The 21,991-nt window shown below is 45.6% G+C and overlaps 2 protein-coding genes across 2 annotated transcripts in view; one reads left to right on the plus strand and one right to left on the minus strand.

Annotated features, from left to right (window-relative positions):
- The window catches only part of SGSM1 (small G protein signaling modulator 1), a 115,790-nt gene extending 106,823 nt beyond the window's left edge, over positions 1 to 8,967 (plus strand). The window contains 1 exon segment of the mRNA XM_078154392.1: positions 570 to 8,967. Within this exon segment, the coding sequence (XP_078010518.1) occupies positions 570 to 658 (89 nt within the window). The 3' untranslated portion in view covers positions 659 to 8,967.
- A 6,514-nt stretch (positions 8,968 to 15,481) lies between these two features.
- LHFPL7 (LHFPL tetraspan subfamily member 7) lies at positions 15,482 to 21,679 on the minus strand. Its single transcript, XM_020996706.2, has 3 exons — positions 21,365 to 21,679; positions 19,465 to 19,603; positions 15,482 to 18,837 (listed from the first exon to the last, which is right to left on the minus strand). Exons 1-3 carry the CDS (start codon positions 21,572 to 21,574, stop codon positions 18,581 to 18,583), a joined length of 606 nt encoding a protein of 201 aa, XP_020852365.1. The 5' UTR covers positions 21,575 to 21,679; the 3' UTR covers positions 15,482 to 18,580.
- Positions 21,680 to 21,991: the final 312 nt, after the last annotated feature.

A 21,991-nucleotide genomic window follows, 5' to 3' on the forward strand; every position in this document is an offset into this window, starting at 1 on the left:
CCCCTCCCATCTGACATCCCCTGTTCTAAGTCTCCCTCCCAGCCGTGACATTCCCTGTCCTAAGGCCCCTCCCAGCCCTGACATCTAAGGTCCTTCCAGCTCTGACACTCCTTGTTCTAAAGCCCTCCCAGCTCTGACATCCCCTGTTCTAAGTCTCCCAGCCCTGACATCCCCTGTTCTAAGGCCCCTCCCAGCCCTGACATCCCCTGTTCTAAGTCTCCCAGCCCTGACATCCCCTGTTCTAAGGCCCCTCCCAGCCCTGACATCCCGTTCTAAGGCCCCTCCCAGCTCTGACATCCCCTGTTCTAAGGCCCCTCCCAGCCCTGACATCCCCTGTTCTAAGGCCCCTCCCAGCTCTGACATCCCCTGTTCTACGTTTCCCTCCCTGTTCTACATCTCGTAATTCTATGATGAGTTCACTAAAATGCAGTCCCACTTTCTCAGCATCCTTGGTTCTCATCCAACCCTCCTGTCTCCTCTGACCCTCCTTTGGAGCTGGGGGCTTCCCCAGGCCCAGGGCCGCCCGGGAGGTTTTGCTCACTTCACTTTTCTCCCCCGTCTCTTCACAGAGATGGCAGAGAGGCACAACACCAAACAGATCCTGAAGCTTGCCCGAGACCTCGTCTACAAGGTGCAGACTCTGATCGAGAACAAGTAGAGGGGCCAGCGACGCAGCGGTGTCCCCTGGAAGCTCCTGCCCGAGGCTTTGTTCCACCTTCTTTCATCTGGAGATGTCCGCACCCTCAAGAAAGACTTTGGGGCCAGGCCGAGGACGCAGGCTGTGCCGGCAGCGTCTGGAAGCGTCTCCTGTTGGGATACGTGGCAGGCAGGAGAGCAGTTTGTTGCTTCGTACAACTTTATGCTTATGTGTTCAACCAAAGATCTCCAAGTCGGAATCAGTCTCTTCTGGGGGAGGAAGGGGATGACTGGAAAAGAAGGGAAATGTTCCTCCGTGGCCTCATTGTATTATTTCTCTCTTCCCTCGAGACCCACCTCCCCTGATCCAAGTAGTCCCCATGATTTTCTGAGAGCAGGAGCAATGAAGCCTTCCAGGAAGCAGTCTTGGGGGAGGGCTCTGAGCTGTACTGCAATGGGGAGGCTGACTTGGCTGCCCAGCAGGTCCGTTGTCCCTTGCGTGAGCAGTGGGCACGGATGGAGGACCACAGATGGCCATAATGAAGGAATCCACGTCTCTTTCACCTTCTTCCACCCACTGCCAAGATCTGCTGCTCCCAGCCCCGAGTCCAGCCGGACAAGGAAAAAATCCAGAAATATGCTGGATAACCCAGCTTCCTTCTGATGCTGGGGTCTCTGTTCGATGCTGCTCCCTCATTCCTTTCCTTGGGAGGACACACTTTTTTTTTTTTCCTCAAGGGGAAGTTTCTCTTTTACACACCTCAGTGCCAGTCAAAGTCTGGATCCCGGCAGACAAGGATTTCTTCTGAGAGCTCTCAAGGGGGCTAACTAGGGCTTCCTTGTGGTGAATTCCAGAAGGATGAACAAGATTGGAGAGTCCTTCCTAAGTGTCCCCCTCCCACCTTTTTTTTTTTAACTCAGGTAGAAGGAAGACAAGGATTAGTCCTGTTTGATGACTCAGCAGGGAGCATAAGAGATCTGGCTGGGTGGAGCATTGATGAGGCCAGAGTGGGGCTCAGCTGGAGTACCTTCCTAGAAAGGTCCCACTGAGAAGTTGGTCTGTGTTAGGATAAGTCTGCACTCGAGGCTCCTTCCTTTTCTGTTGTCCAGCTGGAATGACCTCCAGCCACAGACTCACCCTAAACGATTTTTCTCTTCCCCACCTTCCCTTCTATGAGCTCGATGCCCTAATTCTGATCCAAGGCCACAGATCAGAGAAAGACAGCCACAGATGGGAGAGTGAAGCTCCTTCCCTCTTCCCAGAAAACCATTCAGTCCCTTTGAGGTTGACCTCCCCTGACTATCGACCTGCCTAATATCTTCCTGCCAAATACATAAATTGGTTCCAGGGAAACAAAACAAAAACTATAGAAAACATGATGGGCAGCAGGGTGTAGGGAATAGGGCTTAGCATCAGGAAGAACCTGGGTTCAAATCCTGCCTCCTACACTTATTACCTGTGTTATCTTGGGTACGTGGGCCTCAGTTTCCTCATCTTTAAAATGAGAGGGTTGACTGCACAGTCTCTGAGGTCCCTTCCAGCTCTAAGGCTATGATCTTACATACCATGGGCTAGTTAGCGTGTGTGTACAATCCTTGTGTTGGAGATGAGAGAAGCAGAACCCATCTGTGGGAACTTTAACTCTCGTTTCCAGAGTTAGAAAGTTCTCTTCTCATAACTTTGTGAGACAGTGACCTATGTTCTCTTATTCCCGATTGACGGATGAGGAAACTGAGACTCAGAGGCCAAGTGACTAAGTCAAGCTCACACAGCTCCTGAGTGTCAGCTGGGATTTCAAACCAGGTCTCCTGGCTCCAGATTCAATTCAATAAACAATTCTTAAGCCCTTGCCCTCGGGGAGCTTACATTCTCCACCTTCCTTGCACCTTCCATTGCCTCCAGGAGGAGGAGAAGGCTCTCTTGCTATCCGCCCTGCACTGTCCTCTCTCTCCTCTCTGTTGGATCTGGGTCACTTCTCTTGACTTAATCCTATGAAGAGCACACTTGGTGAACCACGGGGAGGCTTGGGCTTCCCTGCCCTGAGGACCCATCTGTACTCGACTTTCAGAATCAATCTTAATCATCTGGAGTCTGAGTACTTAATACTGATCTCAAGATAGAAAGTGCCATCTTCCGCTATTCCATTTGATGTCACCCGCCTGGTCTCTGTCACTTTCCAGGTGTTCAGGAACAAAAGCAATCAAACACATAAGAAGGCCCCTTAGAGAAATTTTTAAAAATCCAAATATTCCCAAGTCATCATGTTTTGGACAAAGTACCTGAGAAATCCTGGACGAAACCTTTTGTCTCCGTTCTGATGGTTTTCCAGAAAGCCATTTTGGCCACTCAGTGGTTATGTTCAGGAATACTTGGGACTTGCCCTATTTTTTCTACATCTTATGTGTCCATGCATAACCAAATTCAAGCAATTGTGAGTCATATGGCCAAAGGGACTGATGCTTTTCAGTGTTATATACGCATCTTGTAAGTGTTTACCAGAGACTTGTCTTTCTTTTCACATATACACACAAGAAAGGCAGGGTGGTACAATTCAGTGCAAATCAGTGAGCATTTATTAAGCTGCTACTGTGTGCCAATCACTGGGCTAGGCACTAGGGATACAAAGACAAGGCAAAACAAAACACAGCACAGTCCCTGCCTTCAAGGCATTAGCCACTGGAGGTGCTTACTTTCTGTAGGACAGAAGGCATTTATTTGCTAGACTTGCAGTCAGGAAGACCTGAGTTCTAATCCTGCCTCTTCCTAGATGTATGACCCTGGGCAAGTCACTTGATCTCTTTCAAACTTCTCTAAGTTAAAGAAAGTCTTCAGTCTGCTTGGGTGTAGGAACCCTCCATTGACAAAATCCCAGATCCTTGGTATATTGATAGCTACCTATGGACAAATGTAGAGAAGTCTATAAAGGGGATCAGGCTGTTAATCATTTTTATTTACTTATTTTGGGAAGAAACTTTTTGCTTCTGAAAACTGTGTGGCTCATGCTTTCCTTCCCTTCCAATGATGTGTCCACGTGTGATCTTCTTCTCATGCCAACTCTTCTGCTACTCCCACAAAAATTAAGGGCAGAGAATGGACCCTTGACTCCCCTCTTCTTCTGTGTGGGTGGATCCCCACTTGCCTGTGTTCAGGATATGAAGCTGAACATAGCCCTAATCTGAAGTTTCAATGTGTACATAAATATATATATATATATATATATATATATATATATATATAAAAATGTATAGGTATAATACATATAGAGATATATTAGGTAACTTCGACTTATTTATTGCCTAACCTACCTCATGGAGGGGGGTGAGGATGGGCATTTTCAATTCTGGAATGTTTAAAACAGCCTTGGAGCTAGTTACTTGCCTGCTCTCTCAGGCAAGTGAAATAGAATGCTGGTGTTTTTTGTTTTTTTTTACTACTAGCATCCACTCTCTCTCTTGAGCTGGTCAATTTTCAAGTCCTTATTTATGAGACTGGCTTAAAATGTATGGCGCGTCCTGTGCATTGTTAATCTAGTCCCTTCTTTGGCTTGACTCGGGTTTTAAAATTCCCAAGGGCAAAGGCAGTTTTCTATAGAAGACGCCTGTGTCCAAAAGACTTCCAAAAATGGGCATCAAAGCTGCTCCTTGGCATCCAAAGGCTGTCATAAGCTATATCAAATATGAAAGGCTTTATATTGCCTTAGTGACAGTGTCCTTGTCTGGGAACCGGTCTAGTTAACTACAAAAGGGCTAATCACTAGAAGTTAGGCCCCAAGTGAGGATTCCTTTCCATTCCTTTCCTTTCTATTCCTTTCCTTTCCTTTCCTTTCCTTTCACTTTCTCCCTAAGTCAACTGGGCTAGACACTGAGGCAGCTTTGACCAAGGGTAGCAGCAGATCCTGCCCACAGGAGAAAGAAACAGTGAAACACCGTGTTGGAGATCAGAGCAGTTTTCACACCAGAGGGAGAATTTCCATCTCACTCTCCAACTTGTCCCATGTAAACAGTATATAGAGACTGACAGACTTTTAAATCAGTGGTTCTCCAAAGTCTTGCATTTTCACCAGCCCTTCTATCTCCCGTAGATCACATACCTCGCCAAAAACTCCCTGAATGGACCAGGGAGATGGCACCATGTTAGGTGAACCACCAGTGGGACAGCACCTGGTTTTATTAGCCAGCCAATGTTTTAAGTTGGGCCAGAACCACAGATCCACATGTTGTCAGATCATATACACGTGTTCAAATTCCAGAATACCAGTCATCCAGAGGTGACTTTAGAGAATTTCTGCTGATGGACCCTTTTGTGGAACAAGGAGGAAGGTCCCTCATGGCAGCCCAGAGAGAATACCCAAGGGAATTTTCCCAGAGGAGTCATCCCTCTGGCTTCCCGTGTTCCTTGGTGTGTATGTTGATCATTGAAGAGTGAAGAAATGTCTTTCCCCAAAACTGGGGTTGACAGCTGAATCCCTCCATTTGTAGCTCCTTCCTGTCACTGGTCGCTAAGTAACTGATAAGAGGTAGACATCCCCTGGCCCCGCTAATTGCCCAAGGCAGGCACAAAATGAACAATGGGACCAGGCTTGACCTTATATAGTGAGTTTCCATTGGAAACTGTATTTTTAAAAATACAGATACTGTCAGGTATCTGTTTACATCCAAGTAACATACCACTTGGGTATTGAACTTTTAGATGGTATGGCCCACTCGCTCCATCCTAGAGGATTGGTTATAGATCCAAAATATTTGAAAGTCATGAAGCAGCAGTGGGTGGTATTAAAAGTTCTGTATTTTTGGTCCAGGACAGCTAGGTGACGCAGTAGGTAGAACGCTGAGCCTAGAATCAGGAAGACCTGAGTTCAAATCTAGCCTCGGACATGTCCTAGCTGTGTGACCCTGGGCAAGTCACTTCACCCTGTTAGCCTCAAGTTTCCTCATCTGTAAAATGAGCTGGAGAAGGAAATGGCAAACTCCTCCAGTATCTTTGCCAAGAAAACTCCAAATGGGGTCACGAAGAGTCAGACTCAACTGAAACAACCCAACAGCTGCATTTTTGGTCTTAGTAACACTTTTCTGTTTGGTCCTTTTGATGGTTACTAAAGGAAATCTGTGGGATGGCAGACATTCCTGAGGTACCCATGACCTGTGGCCCCTCCACCAGCCTTACTGTTCTTTGTTCTGCCGGTCCCATTGTTCTGATCCCGTTCTATATCTCAGTTCTCATGTTGTTCCTTGGTCTGCCAGCCTCACTTTTCCATGTTCCAATAGCCCCTTTTCCCCAATATCATTCTCCCAAAATCCACATTCTTATATTGCAATGGCCGGTATCTCAACTCTCCCATTGTTCTGCCATCATTCAACCAGTTTCATGCCCCCTCAGCCTTAGTTCTGCGTGCTCAGGCTTCTTGTCACGCACCAGAGCTACCCTTTGATGCTTGCAGACCCACGTCTGGGCTCGTCCTCGTGGGGAGCAGGGCGCCCACATACCTGTTGAACTGGCACAAGTGCCTCATCTAATGCACTACTGCCCTCCTTGTTCTCAATGATATATTTTTACAAACAACAACAAAAAAAGCCTAAGTTAATGTTCTTGCTTCTTGTAAAGGACTTCTTACACAACTGCATTCATCTGAACTTTCTGTAGTTGTGGGTGAAGGACTGGCCACACCTTCTTTAAGCGTTCCTGGCATGAGTTTTAGAAGTGCGTGGTCTTTGTCCCCAAAATATGTGTATGTGTGTGTTTCAGGCATCTTTGCCGCTTGTAGTGGTGAGACTGAGAATAATGTTTCTGTGAAAGATTTCATGTGGATTGGATTTATTCCACTTGAGACCAAGATGGCGGCACAAGGGCGTTTGAGTGATGCCCTGGCATAATTTCCTTTCTCTTTCCTGGGACTTTTCCTCTCGCAGCCAACCAGATGTAAGACCATGGGTTGTTTCTTTATTTGGCCATGAAGATGACCCCAGAAAGGTCAGAGCTATGCTTCGGTGGGCTGGGAAGAAAGAGGAAGGCCATGTTGTTTCCACCATTGACCCCTCTACTTAATCCTTACCTCCTTACATTCTGAGTGGGTGCAGAGTATTTCACAGCTCTTTCCCCTTCCCTTTTCCCTTTCTTCTTCTCCCTCCTTGGAGACTGATGTGGTGAGCAGGCACCATAGTAGAAAGAATGACCAGATCTGGTGTCAGAGAACTCTGGGTTTGAAGCATGACTCTACTATTAGTGCCTGTGGTGTGAGACCTTCAGGAAGTCACTTAAATTTTCTGTGCCTCAGTTTCTTCCTGTGTAAAATAAGCTTCTTGGTCTAGGTGATCTCTAAGGCCCCTCATTTTTATAATTTTCTCCCTGTGGCCGCTCAAGATAATAGGAAGGAACTCATCCATTCTGGCTCATTGCCCCTCTTCCCTCCCCCGCCCCCCATTTATTAAGCACCTGCTGCCTTCCAAGTGAAAAGCCTTAGAGTCAGAAAGACTTGGATTCAAGGCCTGCTCTGACACACAGACAAGGTCTGTGACCTTGGGCAAGTCACTTAAGCTGTTGTCAACCTAAGCAGTTTTCTGACAGTGTAAGTTGTGATACTCTGCATTAGTAGAGAGAATGTCCTCATTGAGAGTTCCCTACACCAGTGAAATCTCAGGTCCAGCCCCCTTCCCCCCCCAAAAAAAAAGCGTTCCAGGCGCTGTAGGTGCTGGACATACAAAGGCAAAAAAGAAATGTTACTGCCCTCAAAAAGTCAATGAGAAGTTACAAGATGTACATAGGTAAGTGAATGCCAAGTACAGGGAATCCCAAAAGTCAGTGCAGCCTGAGCTTCATTAAGCTCTAGTGAGCTCAAACTGTACCAAGACAAAATACATTGTATTCACTTTACAAAATAAATGAAATGGAATTGGGGGGTGGCGCTCCTGTAACCGTCCCAGGGGATGAACCAGAAGCTTGCCCACTCATTTTTCCTCCCTGCTCCCTCATCATTCCAATCCTTTTCTTTCCTTGGCATGTTTGCCTGGTCCTTACTGTCACCCAGACTTCACTGGCATTTCCTCTGTAGCTCACCTTTTCTCCCTTGACTGTTCATTTTCTGTTTTGCCTTGGTTGGGACTTTGAGGAAGTGACAGGGGCCCGGGAGCAGAAATCAAATTACTTCATCGTTAGATTTAGTGCCACAAAGGTTAAAGGTCACCTAAACCAACTGCCTTAAATTACAGAAGAGGAAACTGAGGCTCAGAAAGGGGGTTTTAAGTCATGTGGCTAGTGAGTAGCAGAGACAGGATTTGAACCCTGGTCTTCTGACTCAGATGATGCTCTTTCTGCTGGTTAAGGCTCAGAATGGGGACCATTCCATACGCACTCACAAAATCCCCAAGCTTCACTTAAAGCATTCAGTCACTTGGAGGCTTATCAGTAGGGAAGGGCAAGCCTCTTATTCGTGGATTCTCCTGGAAAAGAGACAGTCCCTCCCAGTGCAGGAAGGAGAAAGCAGGTTGGAGTGAGGTGGGTAGGCAAGACCCCGAACTGTTTACTTTAGCAGACCCCGGGCTACAGCCTCTGGGATTTTAGGGCATTAGGGATGGGGAGAGAGTTAACAGTCTGAAGGGATGTACACAATAGCACAATTCAATTATCTTTGAAGTGCCGACTTCAAATCAGGATTACACCTGCCGCTCATTAACACCAGCAAAGGGGGTGAGGCAATCGCTGCAGTTGACCCCGAGACCTCCCTTCTTTAGAACCCTATTTCGATAAATGGGTGACCTCTCCAGCTGTTCCAGTCACAGAGCTTGGAAAATGCTCTGTAGCCATCCCCCTGTTCAGGAGTAAATTAGAAAGGCCCTTCCTACCTTACTCCCCTCCCCCAAACCTGATCATCTTCACAGGGTGTCCATTCGCTTGGTAGGAAAGGCACCGACCTCCAAACCCATAAGGTCTCTGGTTAAATCACCCCAGAGAAGGATGAGAAAAGGCTCCGGGTCATGGAAGCCTTGGTCTTTTTGAAGGTAAATAATGCATGTGTGGCTTAGCATCTAGGTTCAGTCTCCAGGGCGATGCTGGGCGTCTGTGTCTCTAGCTTGGATGCTGTCCTGGTCGGGGGGAATCCTTCAGTATGAGATCAGTTGATGCTGTGGCTTTTATGATGTCGTGTATCTGTGTCACCAATTTATGAGCACATGTGGTCTCCACGTAGTGGTTTCATATATTTTATATGGGGTTTGGCCCTACCTTTTTTTTCTTATTGTAAATTGTTCTTTATTGTTGTTCCAAAAAAAAAACAGTTGCAAACTCTCGTCCCTATGGTCTCTGTGTTTTCAGAACAATAAAATCATTACTGGTTGGTCTCTCTGGTTCTGTTCTTGGACAAGGGGATATTTGCAGGGAATGAAGTAGGCTAATAATAATAATAAATCTAGGTTTGCAAACTCTTTCCAGCAGCCTGGTGTAGTAGATAGAGCTAGCCTCAGAGTCAGGAAGATCTGGGTTCAAGTCATATCACGCCACTAACGCTTACTGGCTGTGTGACCCTGGGCAAGTCATTCTAGGCAGCCTTCTAGAACAAGTGGAAGAGAAGGTGTGGACCTGAATTGGTGGAGTTTCCTCCCCCAGGGGTTCCCTTCGCCAGCAAAATCCCAAGCCTAGTCCTCATCCGTATTCTTTTAAATACTTTACAGACACACTAGCTTACTTGTTAGTCTCGACAACCCAATGTAGTAAGTAGGTGCTGTTATTATCCCCATATTACAGATAAGGAAACTGAGGCTTGGAGCTGCAGAGTGACTTGTCCAGAGTCACATAGCTAGAAAGTGTCTGAGGGGTATTTGAACTCAAGTTTTCTTGGCCCCATGTTCCATGTTTTCCATGTTTTATCTGTGTAGAGAGGGGTTGAATCAGTCAATAAGCACTAATTAGTCACTTTCTGTATACATATCAGACACTCTGCTGGGTGGTAGAATAGAAAAGTGAAGCTGTCTGTGACCTGTTATATATATATGTGCAGTGATAAGTTCTAGGCTCTGTTCTAAGCACTGGGAATACAGATACAAGTAAAAATGATAAGGTTCTGCCCTCAGGGAACTTACATTATAATAGAATAAAAGAAAGGTAATGGGGGGTGGGGGAAGGTGCTTCAGCCAAGTGAGATGAAGAAAGATTCCAAAGAAGCAGGATCAGAGTTGGGAGAAAAGTGGAAGAGTGAACCTGGATGACCTGGGGGCTTTCTTAAAATGGAGGTACCAGGCGGAACTGACCAGAGGAAGGAAATTTGAGGAGAAAGGATCTCTGAGTGAGAAAGCTGCTGGAGATGGTGGAGAAAGACTCAGGAGTAGGGCCTGGAGAGGGGTGAAGGACTGTTCTAAGGCTCCCCCCCCCATTTCCTGTTCTGAGGCCCCTCCCAGCTCTGACATTTTGGATTCTAAGGATGCTTTTTTAACGTTTCCCATACCCCAATAGCCCCCTACCTGCCCCCTCGTGGAAGCCAGTGCCCCCTACTGCAGCCTCCCTGGGCCTGCTCACATCGTCCAAGCCTGGGAACTTGCCAGGCCAAGAGTGAAGTCTGTGACCCAGAGGCTTCCCGGTCCCCTCTGTATACCATGTTTTTGTCTAGAGGCTTGGTTAGCCAAAGCAGCCCCCATCTACCTCTGTGTCCCTTGTGCCCAAGACAGGGAGGGTGCCTAGTGGTGATTCTGTCTATGAAAACAAAATCAGAGTTGGAAAGGTAAGCCATTCTGGGCAGGGGAAACTGGTCTCAAAGCTCATCCTCCAGGGAAGGAATTACAACCCTAAGAATTTAATCATCTGAACACTTACTTGTCTCCTGCATCCAGGCTGTTGGGAGGCATTTTAAAAAATGATCTCAGATGGGATGGTGGCCATACCAATTCATTGTTGGCTGAACTAGGAATCTCAACCATTCTGGGAAATCAATTTTGAATTATGACTCACAATTTGGATGAGCAGGTCTAGTTTCCAGACCCTATCCAGTGTGCCCCAATATCAATTAACCAGTTAACAGCTTCTTAATATCAATTAACCAATTCGTATCTATTAGCTTTTACAAAAGGATATTTACTGAGAAGATATAGCAAAGGCCAAAGTATAATAACATCCTACAAAGACTCTGGGACGCGTCTTCCCATAGGTACAGCCTGACTCCAGGGGAGAGTGATCGCAAGCTTAGAAAGCACGTGTGCCCAATGGATAACTTACAGCGCCTGGCTGGCTGGATGTTCTTTCTCCTATTGTGGAGTCCTTTGAAGTTTCCCTGAGGTCTGGGTGGCTCCCTGCTGGACCCATGGCCTGGGCCCTTGTACGATCCTGAAGCTGCCTGCCTCTCTCTGCAGTGGCTGGCTTGTTCTCACTCTGCTCCTTAGAACACTTGTTTGTAATTGGTCCAGTCTCTCTGATGACCGGCTATGGTGAGGGGTCTGGAGGGAAGTGTGAAACGCTCTCCCTGCCCTCCCTTGCTGCCCTCCCAACCAAGTGTAAGCTTCCTCAAGCCCTCAAAGCTTGACTCCCAAAGTAGTTGTTGGAAAAACTTGTGCTGAAATCTTCTTCTCATATATACCTAGATGTAATTCTCTAAGGGGCAGCTAGGTGGTACAGTGGAGAGAATGGTGAGGCTGAAGTCAGGAAGACTCATCTTTGTGAGTTCAAATCTGGCCTCAAACACTTACTAGCTATGTGACCCTAGGAAAGTCACTTAATTCTGCCTCAGTTTCCTCATCTGTAAAAATGAGTTGGAGAAGGAAATGGCAAAACACCCCAGTACCTTTGCCAAGAAAACCTAAATGGGGTCACAAAGAGTCTGAAATGACTGAACAACGATTCTTTAAACCAATCCCAATATGTTTTCTATCTACCATCACCTCATTTCATCCATTGGTTTAGAGCATTCCACTCCTTCCAAACTGAGGAGGGACTTTCCCCCACTTAGTTTATGCTTTTGGTTGATTGATTATATTATGTTGATTAAGGTATCCAGGAAGCGTTCACACCAGCTGACACATTTGATTGATTCTGTAACTCAAGGGGGGGGGGTGTTCTCACCCCATCAAGACTGAAGCAAATAGTAAGTGCTTAATAAATGCTTGCTGATTGATACAATGTCTCGTGGTAAAAGAATATTCCATTATATTCATGAGCCAGGAGTTACATCAAGGGGCTTCTACTTTGCTTTTAGTTCACAAGCAGTACAGCTGTAAATACTGTTGTGTATAGGGGGCCTTTCTTTCTGCCTATGTGCCGGGCAATGTCTAAATAAACCCTGCAGATGCTAAGAAAAGTAGAAACACTGTTAAAAAGTTTGTATTCTACTGGGCAAGACAACATGAGAATAACTAGGTACTTATCAGATATATACAGTGAAAATAAAAGTAACATCAAAAGAAGGCACTAGGGGGGGGAAGGGAAAGGAATTTATTTATAGAGCATCTACTATGTGTCAGACACTGCTAGACGCTAAATATTATCACATTTGATCCTCACAACAACAGAAAGAGAATGGTTATTATTATCCCCTTTTTACAGTTGGAAAAACTGCGGCAAACATGGTTACGTGACTTGCCCAAGGTCACACAGCCATTAAATGTCTGAGGTTAAATTTGAAGTCAGGTCCTCCTGATTTGAGGTCCAGCTGCTTGTAGGGGTGGGGTTAGGGAGAAGACACCGGAAAAGACTTCTTATTGAAGCTGGAATTTGAACTGAAACTTTGAGGAGTCTAGGGAAGCTGGGGGATGGGGGGGGAGAACACTCTAGGTGTGTGGGACAAGGAATAAAAAGGCAGTAATTAGGAGGAGTGTCTGGTTCAAGGAATAATGAGAGGACCAGCATCCGTGGACCACCGGGTGTGGTGGGTAGTAAAGGTAGTAAGGGTAAGAAGGCTGGAAAGCAGGAAAGGGCCAGGTGGTGAAGAGTTTTCAAAACCAAACAAAGGATGTTCTGTTTGACTCTGGTGGTCTTTGGGAGCCAATGGAGATTAACGAACAAGAAAAGAAGGCAGTCAGATCTTTGCTTTAGGAACTTCCCTTTGCTAGCTGCATGGAGGCTGGATTTGAGTAGAGAGAAACTAGAGGCAGGGAGAGATGCCGCAAGGGATGGAAATCTAGCCACGAGGAGATGAGAGCCTGCACCAGAGTGTTGGCTGTGGAAGAGAAGAGGAAGGGACAGACAGGAGAAATGTTCTGGAGGCAGAAACTCAAAGACTTGACGACAGATTGGTTACGTGGGCTGAGTGTGAATGAGGAGTTGATGATGACACCAAGTTTGTAAGAAATCGTGATTCATTTCACAGTAATAGGAAAATTGGGAAGAACTGGGAGGGCTTGGGGGGAAAATAAGGCTGGATATATCCAATTTTAGATATTCAAAATGCAATTGATACATTAGTTTTGCTAAATTGTTTCTTTCTTTTTAAAAAATTATTTGTTGAGAATTTGCTCTCTGGGAGGGGGATTACATTAGGAAATGTAGGCAATATTAAAACAAAGATTGTTAAAATCATTGAGAGGTTGCCAAATAGCATACTGCAATGAGGCATTAGAGGAGGATGTGAGTAGGGCAGGGTTCTGTGCCTCCCATGACTCCTACTCAGCTGCCCTAGTGGGTACCCCCTCCCAATTCCCCCAGGAATCTTCTTCTCAATGGAGTGTCTATTCCTGTCAACCAATCCCAGGTCATTTCCTGTGTAGTATAATTTCATTTCATCCAATGGCTCAAAGTACTTCACTCCTTCCAAACTGATTAAAGATTTTTTAAAATCACCTTGTTTACGCCTTTGATTTATTGACAATTTTGAGGTTTTCAAAAGGCAGTTAATATGTTGGCTAGTTTTTCTGAAGCAGGCTTAGAGCTTGTTAGACATGGAAGATGCCAAGGTGCATCCCAAGCCACCACCAGTCATCTTGAGTTTTGTCCTGCCACTGGAGGACAGAGTAAGGCTGATAACTTCGTGCAGCTCTGCCTCACTTAAATCCAATTCATGCACAAGTCGAGAGACATCACCTTGTGATGTCCTTGGTCCTCTTTGAAAATGAAAGACAAAAAACATAAGCAACAGTAGTTTTTCTGAACTGCAAAATTTGCTGGTTCACTCACTACCTTTGTACTCCCCAAGAGCAACTATGAAGAGGGATCAGAAAAGAAGGTGATCTTTATGGTAAAAAATAAATGGTGGGCCCTCAAACCTCTCACCTGGCAACTGTTAAAAGAACCAAAATTCATTAACAGGCAAGCACACTCATTCATTGCTGGTAGAATTGTAAACTTGTAGAGTCTCTTGGGCAAAAATAATTAAAAGTAACAAACTTTGATCTTGATGGAGTTATAGAGGAATTGACACTCTCATTTATCGTTGGTGGAAATGGAGACTTGTAAAATCTTTTTGGCAAGCAATCTGACAAATACAGAGGAAAAATTACAGAAATAACCATACTCTCAGATCTGAAATTCTGCTGCTTGGAATGTACCCTGAAGATCTTTATGAAAAGCAAGAAAAAATGAGATGTTTGTTCCAAGATTTTTCATAGCCATATTATGTGTAAGTACTAAAAAAAAAGTGTGTGTGCAGGGATGGAGGAATGAGGGGAGTGGGGGAGTGGGGGAAGGTGGAAGGGGAGCAAATATCCAAAAATGAAGAGGAAAAGGTTTAATAAACTGGGGAATGCAATGGAATATTATTACATAATTAGGACAGACAAATATGAGGAATAAAAAGAAATCCAGAAGGACCCAAACAAAATAATGCAAAATAAAAGCAGGACCAGCAAAATTCGATATTCATTAACTGCAGTCATATAAAGGGGAAAGCTAATGAGAATGAGTGGATAAACCACGAATTCTAATGAGGACACAGAACAAATGAAGAATTGTTCTGACATTTTATGTATTGAAATTACTTTAAATGTAAATAGTTTCTAAGCAAGTTGAGATGGCTGTACTGATGGTCAATATTAAAATTTGTTTTTTAAAAATAAAACCTTAAGAAAAAGATAAAGGGGGTTCCTTTAAAAGGATCATAGGATGATGAATTAAGATCATAGTTTTGGAGCTGGAAGGGACCTTTGGGGTCATCTTGTCTGACCCCTTTATTTTACCGATGAGGGACTAAAGGTGCAGATCAGGGTGCTGTTACCTGCTTGTGATCAGTTAGGAAGTGGGAGAGGCAGGATTTGAACCCAGGTCCTCTGACTCAAGAGATAATGCTCTTTTATGGTAGCACATCGCCTCATCCCAACTGCAGAGAAGGGACCAGACACAGGGAGCAGCTTAGTTCGTGAGGCAGACGAGCACTAAGTTTGGACTCACTGGTTCTGAGTACTGGCTTTGCAACAGACTCCCTGTTTGACCTTGGGTGAATCACTCAACTGGGGCAGCCAGGTGGCACAGTGGATAGAGCACCATGCTTGGAGTCAGGAAAGACCTGAGTTCAAATCCATCTTCAGATATTTATTGCTTTGTGGCCCTGGGCAAGTCACTGTACCCTGTTTGCCTCAGTTTCCTCCTCTGTAAAATGAGCTGGCGAAGGAAATGGCAAACCACTCCAGTATCCTTGCCAAGAAAAACCGTCACCAAGAGTTGGAAATGACTGGACAACAGCAACAATGCCACTCAGTGTCCCCGGGCATCGTTTCTTCCTATGTCAAACTAGAGCACCGTGCTAGTGGTTCTCTGAGATCCCTTCCAACTCGATGGAATTTGTTGGGCTCTGTAAATTTTTTCTCTTATTTCCCGCTACTTCATAGGGTTTTGTTTTTTCCAATTCCATGTAAAGATAGTTTTCAACATTCACTTTTATAAAATTTTGAGTTCCAAATTTTTTTCTCCCTCCCTCCCCTCCCCACTCCCCAAGATGGCAAGCAATCTCATACAGGCTATACATGTGGTTTATAAATTTTTTTTAAAAATATTTTGATAAAGTGATTTCAATAACATTGGTTTCCTTTGTAATCCCACATATTTTCTTTTGTGCGTTTGAAAATATGATTCTGAGAAGGTTCCACGGGCTTCACCCTACTGCCAAAGGGGTTCATATCACAGAAAAAGGGGTAAGAATCTCTAATCCTGATCTATGAGCGTATGAAAGAACTGAACTTGGAGATAGGCTGTCCAGGGTTCAAATTCAGCCTCTGGCACTTACACAGGCCGCAGACAAGTCCCTTCCCTCTCCCAGCCTCAGTCTTATCTGCAAAGTGGAGATGACAATTCTCATACTGTTTACTACATCCAGAGGAGCACAGGGTCATTGGTTTAGAGTGGGAAGAGACCTTCCAGGTAATGGACTCCAACCCTAGTCAAATAAGGAAATGCATCTATTTTGCAAACTTTCATTGGCTATATAAAGGTGAGTTATCCCAGAATGTAAAGTTTGGAAGGGACCTCAGAGACCATTTAGTCCAACACTTCCCTGAATGAGCTTCCTCTCCAAAACCCCCCCCGGAAGAGTGAGCGGTCATCTAGCTTTTGCCTGAAGACTTCCAACGATGGAAGTTACCACTCTGTGCAGCTCATCCTACTGTTGGACAGCTCCGTCATCATTGCGAAGTTCTTCCTGACCCCAAGCTGAAATTGACCTTTTTTTAACTTCCACCCAGGCTCGGAGCTGTGCCTCTCCTCTGGGGTCCAGCAGAAAAGCCTAATCCTTCTCCTTCAAATACTTGAATTCAGTCGCCACTTCTTTCCTGAGTCTTCTTTTTGGCTAAACACGGCCAAGTTGAGCCTTTCCCCTTCCTGACTGGCCTCCTCTGAACATTCTATCATTATTATGTTATTAAATCTGAATTATTTACATTTAGATTTGGAAAAAGGTCTGGGAGGCACAGGACTTCAGGTTTGAAGTTAGGGGACCTGGTGTTGAATCTCAACACTACCACTGTTACCCAAGTGGTCTTAGGCAAATTTCTTCACTTCTCCCTTCCTCAGTTTCCTCATCTGTATAATGAGGGTGTTAGAGTTGATGACTTCAGCCTTAAAATCTACAATTATTATAAACTAAATAATAATGGTATTAACTTTTCAGTTCTGTGTCCCTTTATGCATCTGTCCAGGGACTTACAGAATGTTGTTGCCTTGTTAAAAATTGTTTTTAGATGTAATTGGAAAAATATATATTTTTTTAAAAGAAAGGTAGAATTGAGTCAGTTAAACATTTTGTATTTTCCTTGGGATCATAACTGTGAGGACATGAATGAGTCTAAAAAACCATGCATGGCCCAACCATCTAATTCTAGACACTATTCATTAAAGTAATTCTAAAACATTGTTGTTTTTACTTCATTTTTCAAACTAGCCTAGGGAAGGTAGCTAGGTGGTGCAGTAGATAGAGCACTAGCCCTGGAGTCAGGAAGACCTGAGTTCAAAATCAGCCTCAGGCACTTACTAGCTGTGTGACCCTGGGCAAGTCACTTAATCCTGCTTGTCTCACTTTTCTCATCTGTAAAATGAGCTGCAGAAGGAAATGGCAAACCACTCCACTACCTTTGCCAAGAAAACTCCAAATGGTGTCACAAAGAGTTATACTTGACTGAAACAACTGAAAAACAATTCTAGGAAAATGATTCCATATTGGCCCTTGGGAAACCATTTACCTAAAATCAGATTCTTAAAGTCATTTAAAGCCTGTGCATTGTTCATGTTACTTTTTTTAAGTGCTAAAATGCTTAAAATAATAATAATAAAAAGAATGTTATTGCCCTCTTGATTTGGGGGAGACGGTAAGAACTGGTTTGGCCAGGAGTGATGCAGGCTAAGGTTTAATTGTCCCAGAGACCAGGCATTGGCCGCCTCCCCAATCACTTGCTTGTTGTAACACAATTAGAACGAAATTTCCTAGCTCCTTGCCCCTTTATTTCTCATTCCTTATTAGTAAATTCAGAGAATACCCTCATTTCAGGGGTCTGGATTATGCCACTGCCTTGATCATGGCAGTCTCCTAATAGTGCCAAATCAGCTGTTTGTCTAAAATCCTGTATAAGTTCCAACCCTGAGTGGCATGGGGGCTTTAGACTGGACGGCACATCTTGGCCACAGGTCAAGCCTGCCCATGTAGCTGGTGACAGGGGAGGGGGAGACCCCACCTAGTTGTGCCCCATTGGCATCCTGCCCTCCCAGTGTGGCAGTGTGGTTCACGCTGCCACTTCTGGGAGGCTACGTCTTGCAGCTCCCTCCCTCCCCCTGGGCTTGAAATTTTTTCATAGCATCGTGGTCTGTGTTTATCTGGTACATATCTGATACTTTTCATAATTTTGTCTGTCCATATTTCTTGTGATCTTCATATGCATCCCTTTCTGGGATACCTTAGCACTCCTGGCTTGAGAGACAGAAAGGATACTAGAGGCTATCCTGGCCAGGGGCTTTTATCCTCATTTGAATCTTGGATGCCTTGGGTGGTCTGGGGAAGCCTATGGCCTTCTTAGGAGAATTATTTTTTCAAATGAAGGAAATGAAATATGTTGAATATGATTGTACATGTATAGCCTATATCAGATTGCTCACCATATTGGGAAGTGGGGAAGGAAGAGAGAAAAAATTTTGGAAACCAAAAATCTTAGAGAAGTGAATCTTAAAAACTATCTTTACATGTAATTGGACAGAATAAAATACTATTAAGTGAGGCAAATGAAGGAAATGGCAAATTTGAATTCGAAGTTAATGAAAAAAACAACAGAATTTTTCCCATCCAAGGTTACAGACCCCCTAAATTCTATCTGAGGACTCTTTTGTGGTCCATGGACCTCAAGTTGGGAGCCTCAGACTTGTCCACGCCTATTGTTTGGCTCAGAGGGCAGGTGACTAGCCCAAGATCACACAGTGAACTAGGGACAAGTCCGCTGCCTCTTAAACTCTATTCATCCCTACCCTCATCCCTGGGTAGAGGTCTCTTCTAGCCGGGAGCATCTTGCAGGAAGGCATCACAGCCACTAGGTGGCAGCAGGAAGCAGTAATTTGCGGAGAAGCTGGACATTATCTATTTGAAACGCAGGCAATTCTTTCAGTGATGCTAGAGTAAAGAATCTTCTTCTTCCGGGTCTTGTCTCCTTGGAATCTCCAGATGATGGGCAAGAAGCTGGTGAAGAGCAGAGCCAAGATGGCGGTGATGTAGCCCCAGCCCAGGTGGCATCGACCACTGCTGTACACGGCCGAAGGGCCACAGGCGTTCTGAGCCACGTGGGAGGCCAGGCTGCATGGAAAAAGCAACAGGCCCAGGAAAGTGGTGATGACTGGAGGGAGACAAGAGGAGAGGAGAAAGTCATCTTTACTGGCTTGTCAAGCATTGTGCTAGGCACCATTAGATTGCAAGCTCCTGGAGGGCAGGGACTGTCTTTTGCCTCTTCTTGTATGCCCCACAATTGTGCTTCATAAATATTGATTGATACAAATACAAAAATAAGGTGAGATCTTTCATTCAGGGGACTTAGATACTAACAGGCCGGCTCCATGATTCTGCTAGTCTCTGATGAGCCCATGGAAGGTAGATTTGAGAAATCATCTGGTCTAGTATTATCATTGTATTGATGGGGAAACTGAGGCTTGGAGAGAAGTGACTCCTCCAAGTAAAAATAGGAGCATGCAGTCATAGATCTGAGACTGGAAAGGACTCTAGAAGCCACTAAGTCCAACGTTTTCATTTGAAAGATGAAGAAACTGAGGCAGTGGGGGTTGGTATGTGAAGTGACTCTCCCAAAGTCATGGGAAAGCTGGGATTTGAACCCGGGTCATCTGACTTCCAAATCCAGAGTTCTTTCTGCTGGACTTGGAAGGTCAGTTTAATTCATCTGACTTCTGTCAGCCTAGAGTCAGGAGTTTGCTCAGCCAGAAACAGAGTTGCGAATAGTCAAGGGACTCACCAGATGCTACTTGTAAGTACTGGGTTGGGATGCGCCCTTTCACGGGGCAGAAGTCCTCAGGGAAGATGGTCCAGGAGAGGAGGAGCAGGGCCTGCAAGGCCAGCAGGAGCCAGCCTCCCAGAAGCAGCGCAGCTGAGGCCTGGAGAGAGAGAAAGGAGGGTGGAGACCCCAGAAGCCATGAAAACCTCCATTTCAGTTCAGCCACTAATAAGGTTAGCTTACTGGTATTCGATGACCTGGAAAAAGTGACCCAGGTCATCTCCTATCTGGTCAAGTCATCACCTGTCTGGGACCCATTTGCTTTTGGTGTAAAACGAAGGTCTTTTCAAACTGCAGCATTCTATGGGGGAGGAAAAGAACCCCACTGCTCAGTTCCCCTTCCTCATGAGCTAGTTGTGATATGACTAGGCAGACCGTATTGGTATTGTTTCTGTAAAGATCACTGCAATGGGGGTCAGGAGACCTGGGTTCATCTCTCAGCTCAGTCTCTTACTTGCTGTGTGACCGCGGGCTAATCACCTCCCGGCTCTGAGCCTCAGTTTACACATCAGTAAAATGAAGGATGTGGAATCCCTGTGTGATCTTTGGCAAATCACACGCTCTCAGTTTCAGCTTCCTTGTCTGTAAAATTAGCAGTGGGACTAGATCTCTTCCAAGTCCAAATCCTAGGACCCCAATGATCTCAGAGCTCCTTTGGCTTCCTAAATCACCTCCCTCATTCCGTATCTGCAAAATGGGGTCAATCAATCTATCGACAGGCATTTATTAAGAACCTGTTATGTCCAGGTGATGAGGATACAACGCCTGCTCTCAAGGACAATGCTCTCCTGGGGAGATGCTTTTCAAGACCTACCTCTCAGGGTGGCTGGAAGCCAAACACTCTGGGAACGGGTATGGAAACGTGGATTATCTTTGGGCTGTAACATCGTGCCTCTAGAAGGCCCACTCTTAAACTGCCCACGTGTTACTAAGGACTGATCCTGGCTGAAAGGTCAGATCCTGACGGTGGGTCCTTGGGAAAAGGCCTTTGTACCGCTATTGCTTAGCAGCCTGGGAGCACATAATCGGTACTTAATAAATATTTGTCGATTGCCTGAGGGATGGTCTCTTAAGCCTCTAGAGGCAGCTGAGTAGCAATGAGTGCTGTGGAGTGCTAGGCCTGGAGGCAGGAAGTCCTGAGTTCAGATGTGACTCCAGGGACTTACTAGTCTGGGCTAGAAGGTGACCCTGGGCAAGCCACTTAACTGCCCTCTGCTGCAAGACACCTGCTTCCCAGGGATATGGGAAGGTCAATGGTGGATTTGTAAAGTGCCCAGCACGGTGCTCCGCATGCAGTAGACAGACGATTGTTTAATGCTTGTTTCTTCCTTCCTTCTTCCTTCCCTCCCCCCCTCCCCTCTCTTCCCTTCCTTCCTTCCTTTTTTTCCTCTCTCCCTCTCCTTCCTTCCTTCCCTCCCTCCCTTCCTCCGTCCTTGCATCTCTCCCTCTTTCTTTTCTTCTTTTCTCTCTTCCTTCTTTCCTTCCTTCCTTCCTTCCTTCCTTCCTTCCTTCCTTCCTTCCTTCCCTCCCTCCCCTCTCTTCCCCTCCTTCCTTCCTTCTTTTCCTTCCTCCCTTCCTCCCTCCTTCCATCTCTCCCTCTTTCTTTTCTTCTTTTCTTTCTTCCTCCCTCCTTCCATCTCTCCCTCTTTCTTTTCTTCTTTTCTTTCTTTCTTCCTTTCTTCCTTCCTTCCTTCCTTCCTTCCTTCCTTCCTTCCTTCCTTCCTTCCTTCCTTCCTTCCTTCCTTCCTTCTTCCTTCCTCCTTCCTTCCTTCCTTCCTTCCTCCCCTCCCTCCCTTCCTCCCTCCTTCCCTCTCTCCCTGCTGGAGGATAGCTACTGGGTTTTGCCCCAAATAATCAGTACCTTCCAGGCCAGGTCAGGCATATCCTCCAGTGTCCTGTAAGCCACACAGGTCTGGTTCCAGGCTTTACCCACAGGCCAGGAGCATGAGGCAAAGAGTCCAAAAGAAAAACGATCACTTTGGAACCAGGCAGGGGAGACTAGGCCACAGGCAGAGATGAAGACCAAGCAGAAAGCCAGGGCTGAGCCCATACTGCCCGTATAGTCCCTCATGGGGAGTTCCAGGCACTGGGGCCTCAATACCTGCTGTGCACACTGGACTTGCAGGGGCTTCTCCCCGATGAATTAGGCCTTTTATTTGGAGACTGTCATGGCTCATCTTTGGACCACAAGGTCACCTGTAAAAAGACCTTAGTCACTTTTAGCACTATCTTCCAAGATGCCACCAGCCCTGACATTCCCTGTTCCAAGGTCCCTCCCAGCCCTGACATTCCCTGTGCCACGGTCCTGCTCTGTTCTGCCCTTCTCTGTTCCATGTTTCCTCCCCAGTGTTATCTGGTGATGAGCTGCTTCTGCACTTAGCTAGGCTGGTCCTCATTGGACAAACACACGATCCTCACCCAGCCCACTCTCTAAGTCTTTCCAGCTTGGAAGAACCTGCTAAATTTTTAGCTCTGCAGGTGCGGGCTT

Source organism: Phascolarctos cinereus, unplaced genomic scaffold (assembly GCF_003287225.1).
Source record: "Phascolarctos cinereus isolate Bilbo 61053 unplaced genomic scaffold, phaCin_HiC Scaffold_4;HRSCAF=312, whole genome shotgun sequence".
In the NCBI taxonomy this organism is placed as follows: Eukaryota; Metazoa; Chordata; class Mammalia; order Diprotodontia; family Phascolarctidae; genus Phascolarctos; species Phascolarctos cinereus.

Bases quoted from the DNA above. Each gene is read 5' to 3' on its own strand.
- LHFPL7 (XM_020996706.2), bottom strand. From the start codon at position 21,574: ATGAGGGACTATACGGGCAGTATGGGCTCAGCCCTGGCTTTCTGCTTG. The intron at 19,604-21,364 runs GTACTGATTATT...CTCTCTCTCCAG, and splicing joins TGCCTGACCTGGCCTGGAAG to GCCTCAGCTGCGCTGCTTCT. The intron at 18,838-19,464 runs GTGAGTCCCTTG...GTCTCCCTCCAG, and splicing joins GTACTTACAAGTAGCATCTG to TCATCACCACTTTCCTGGGC.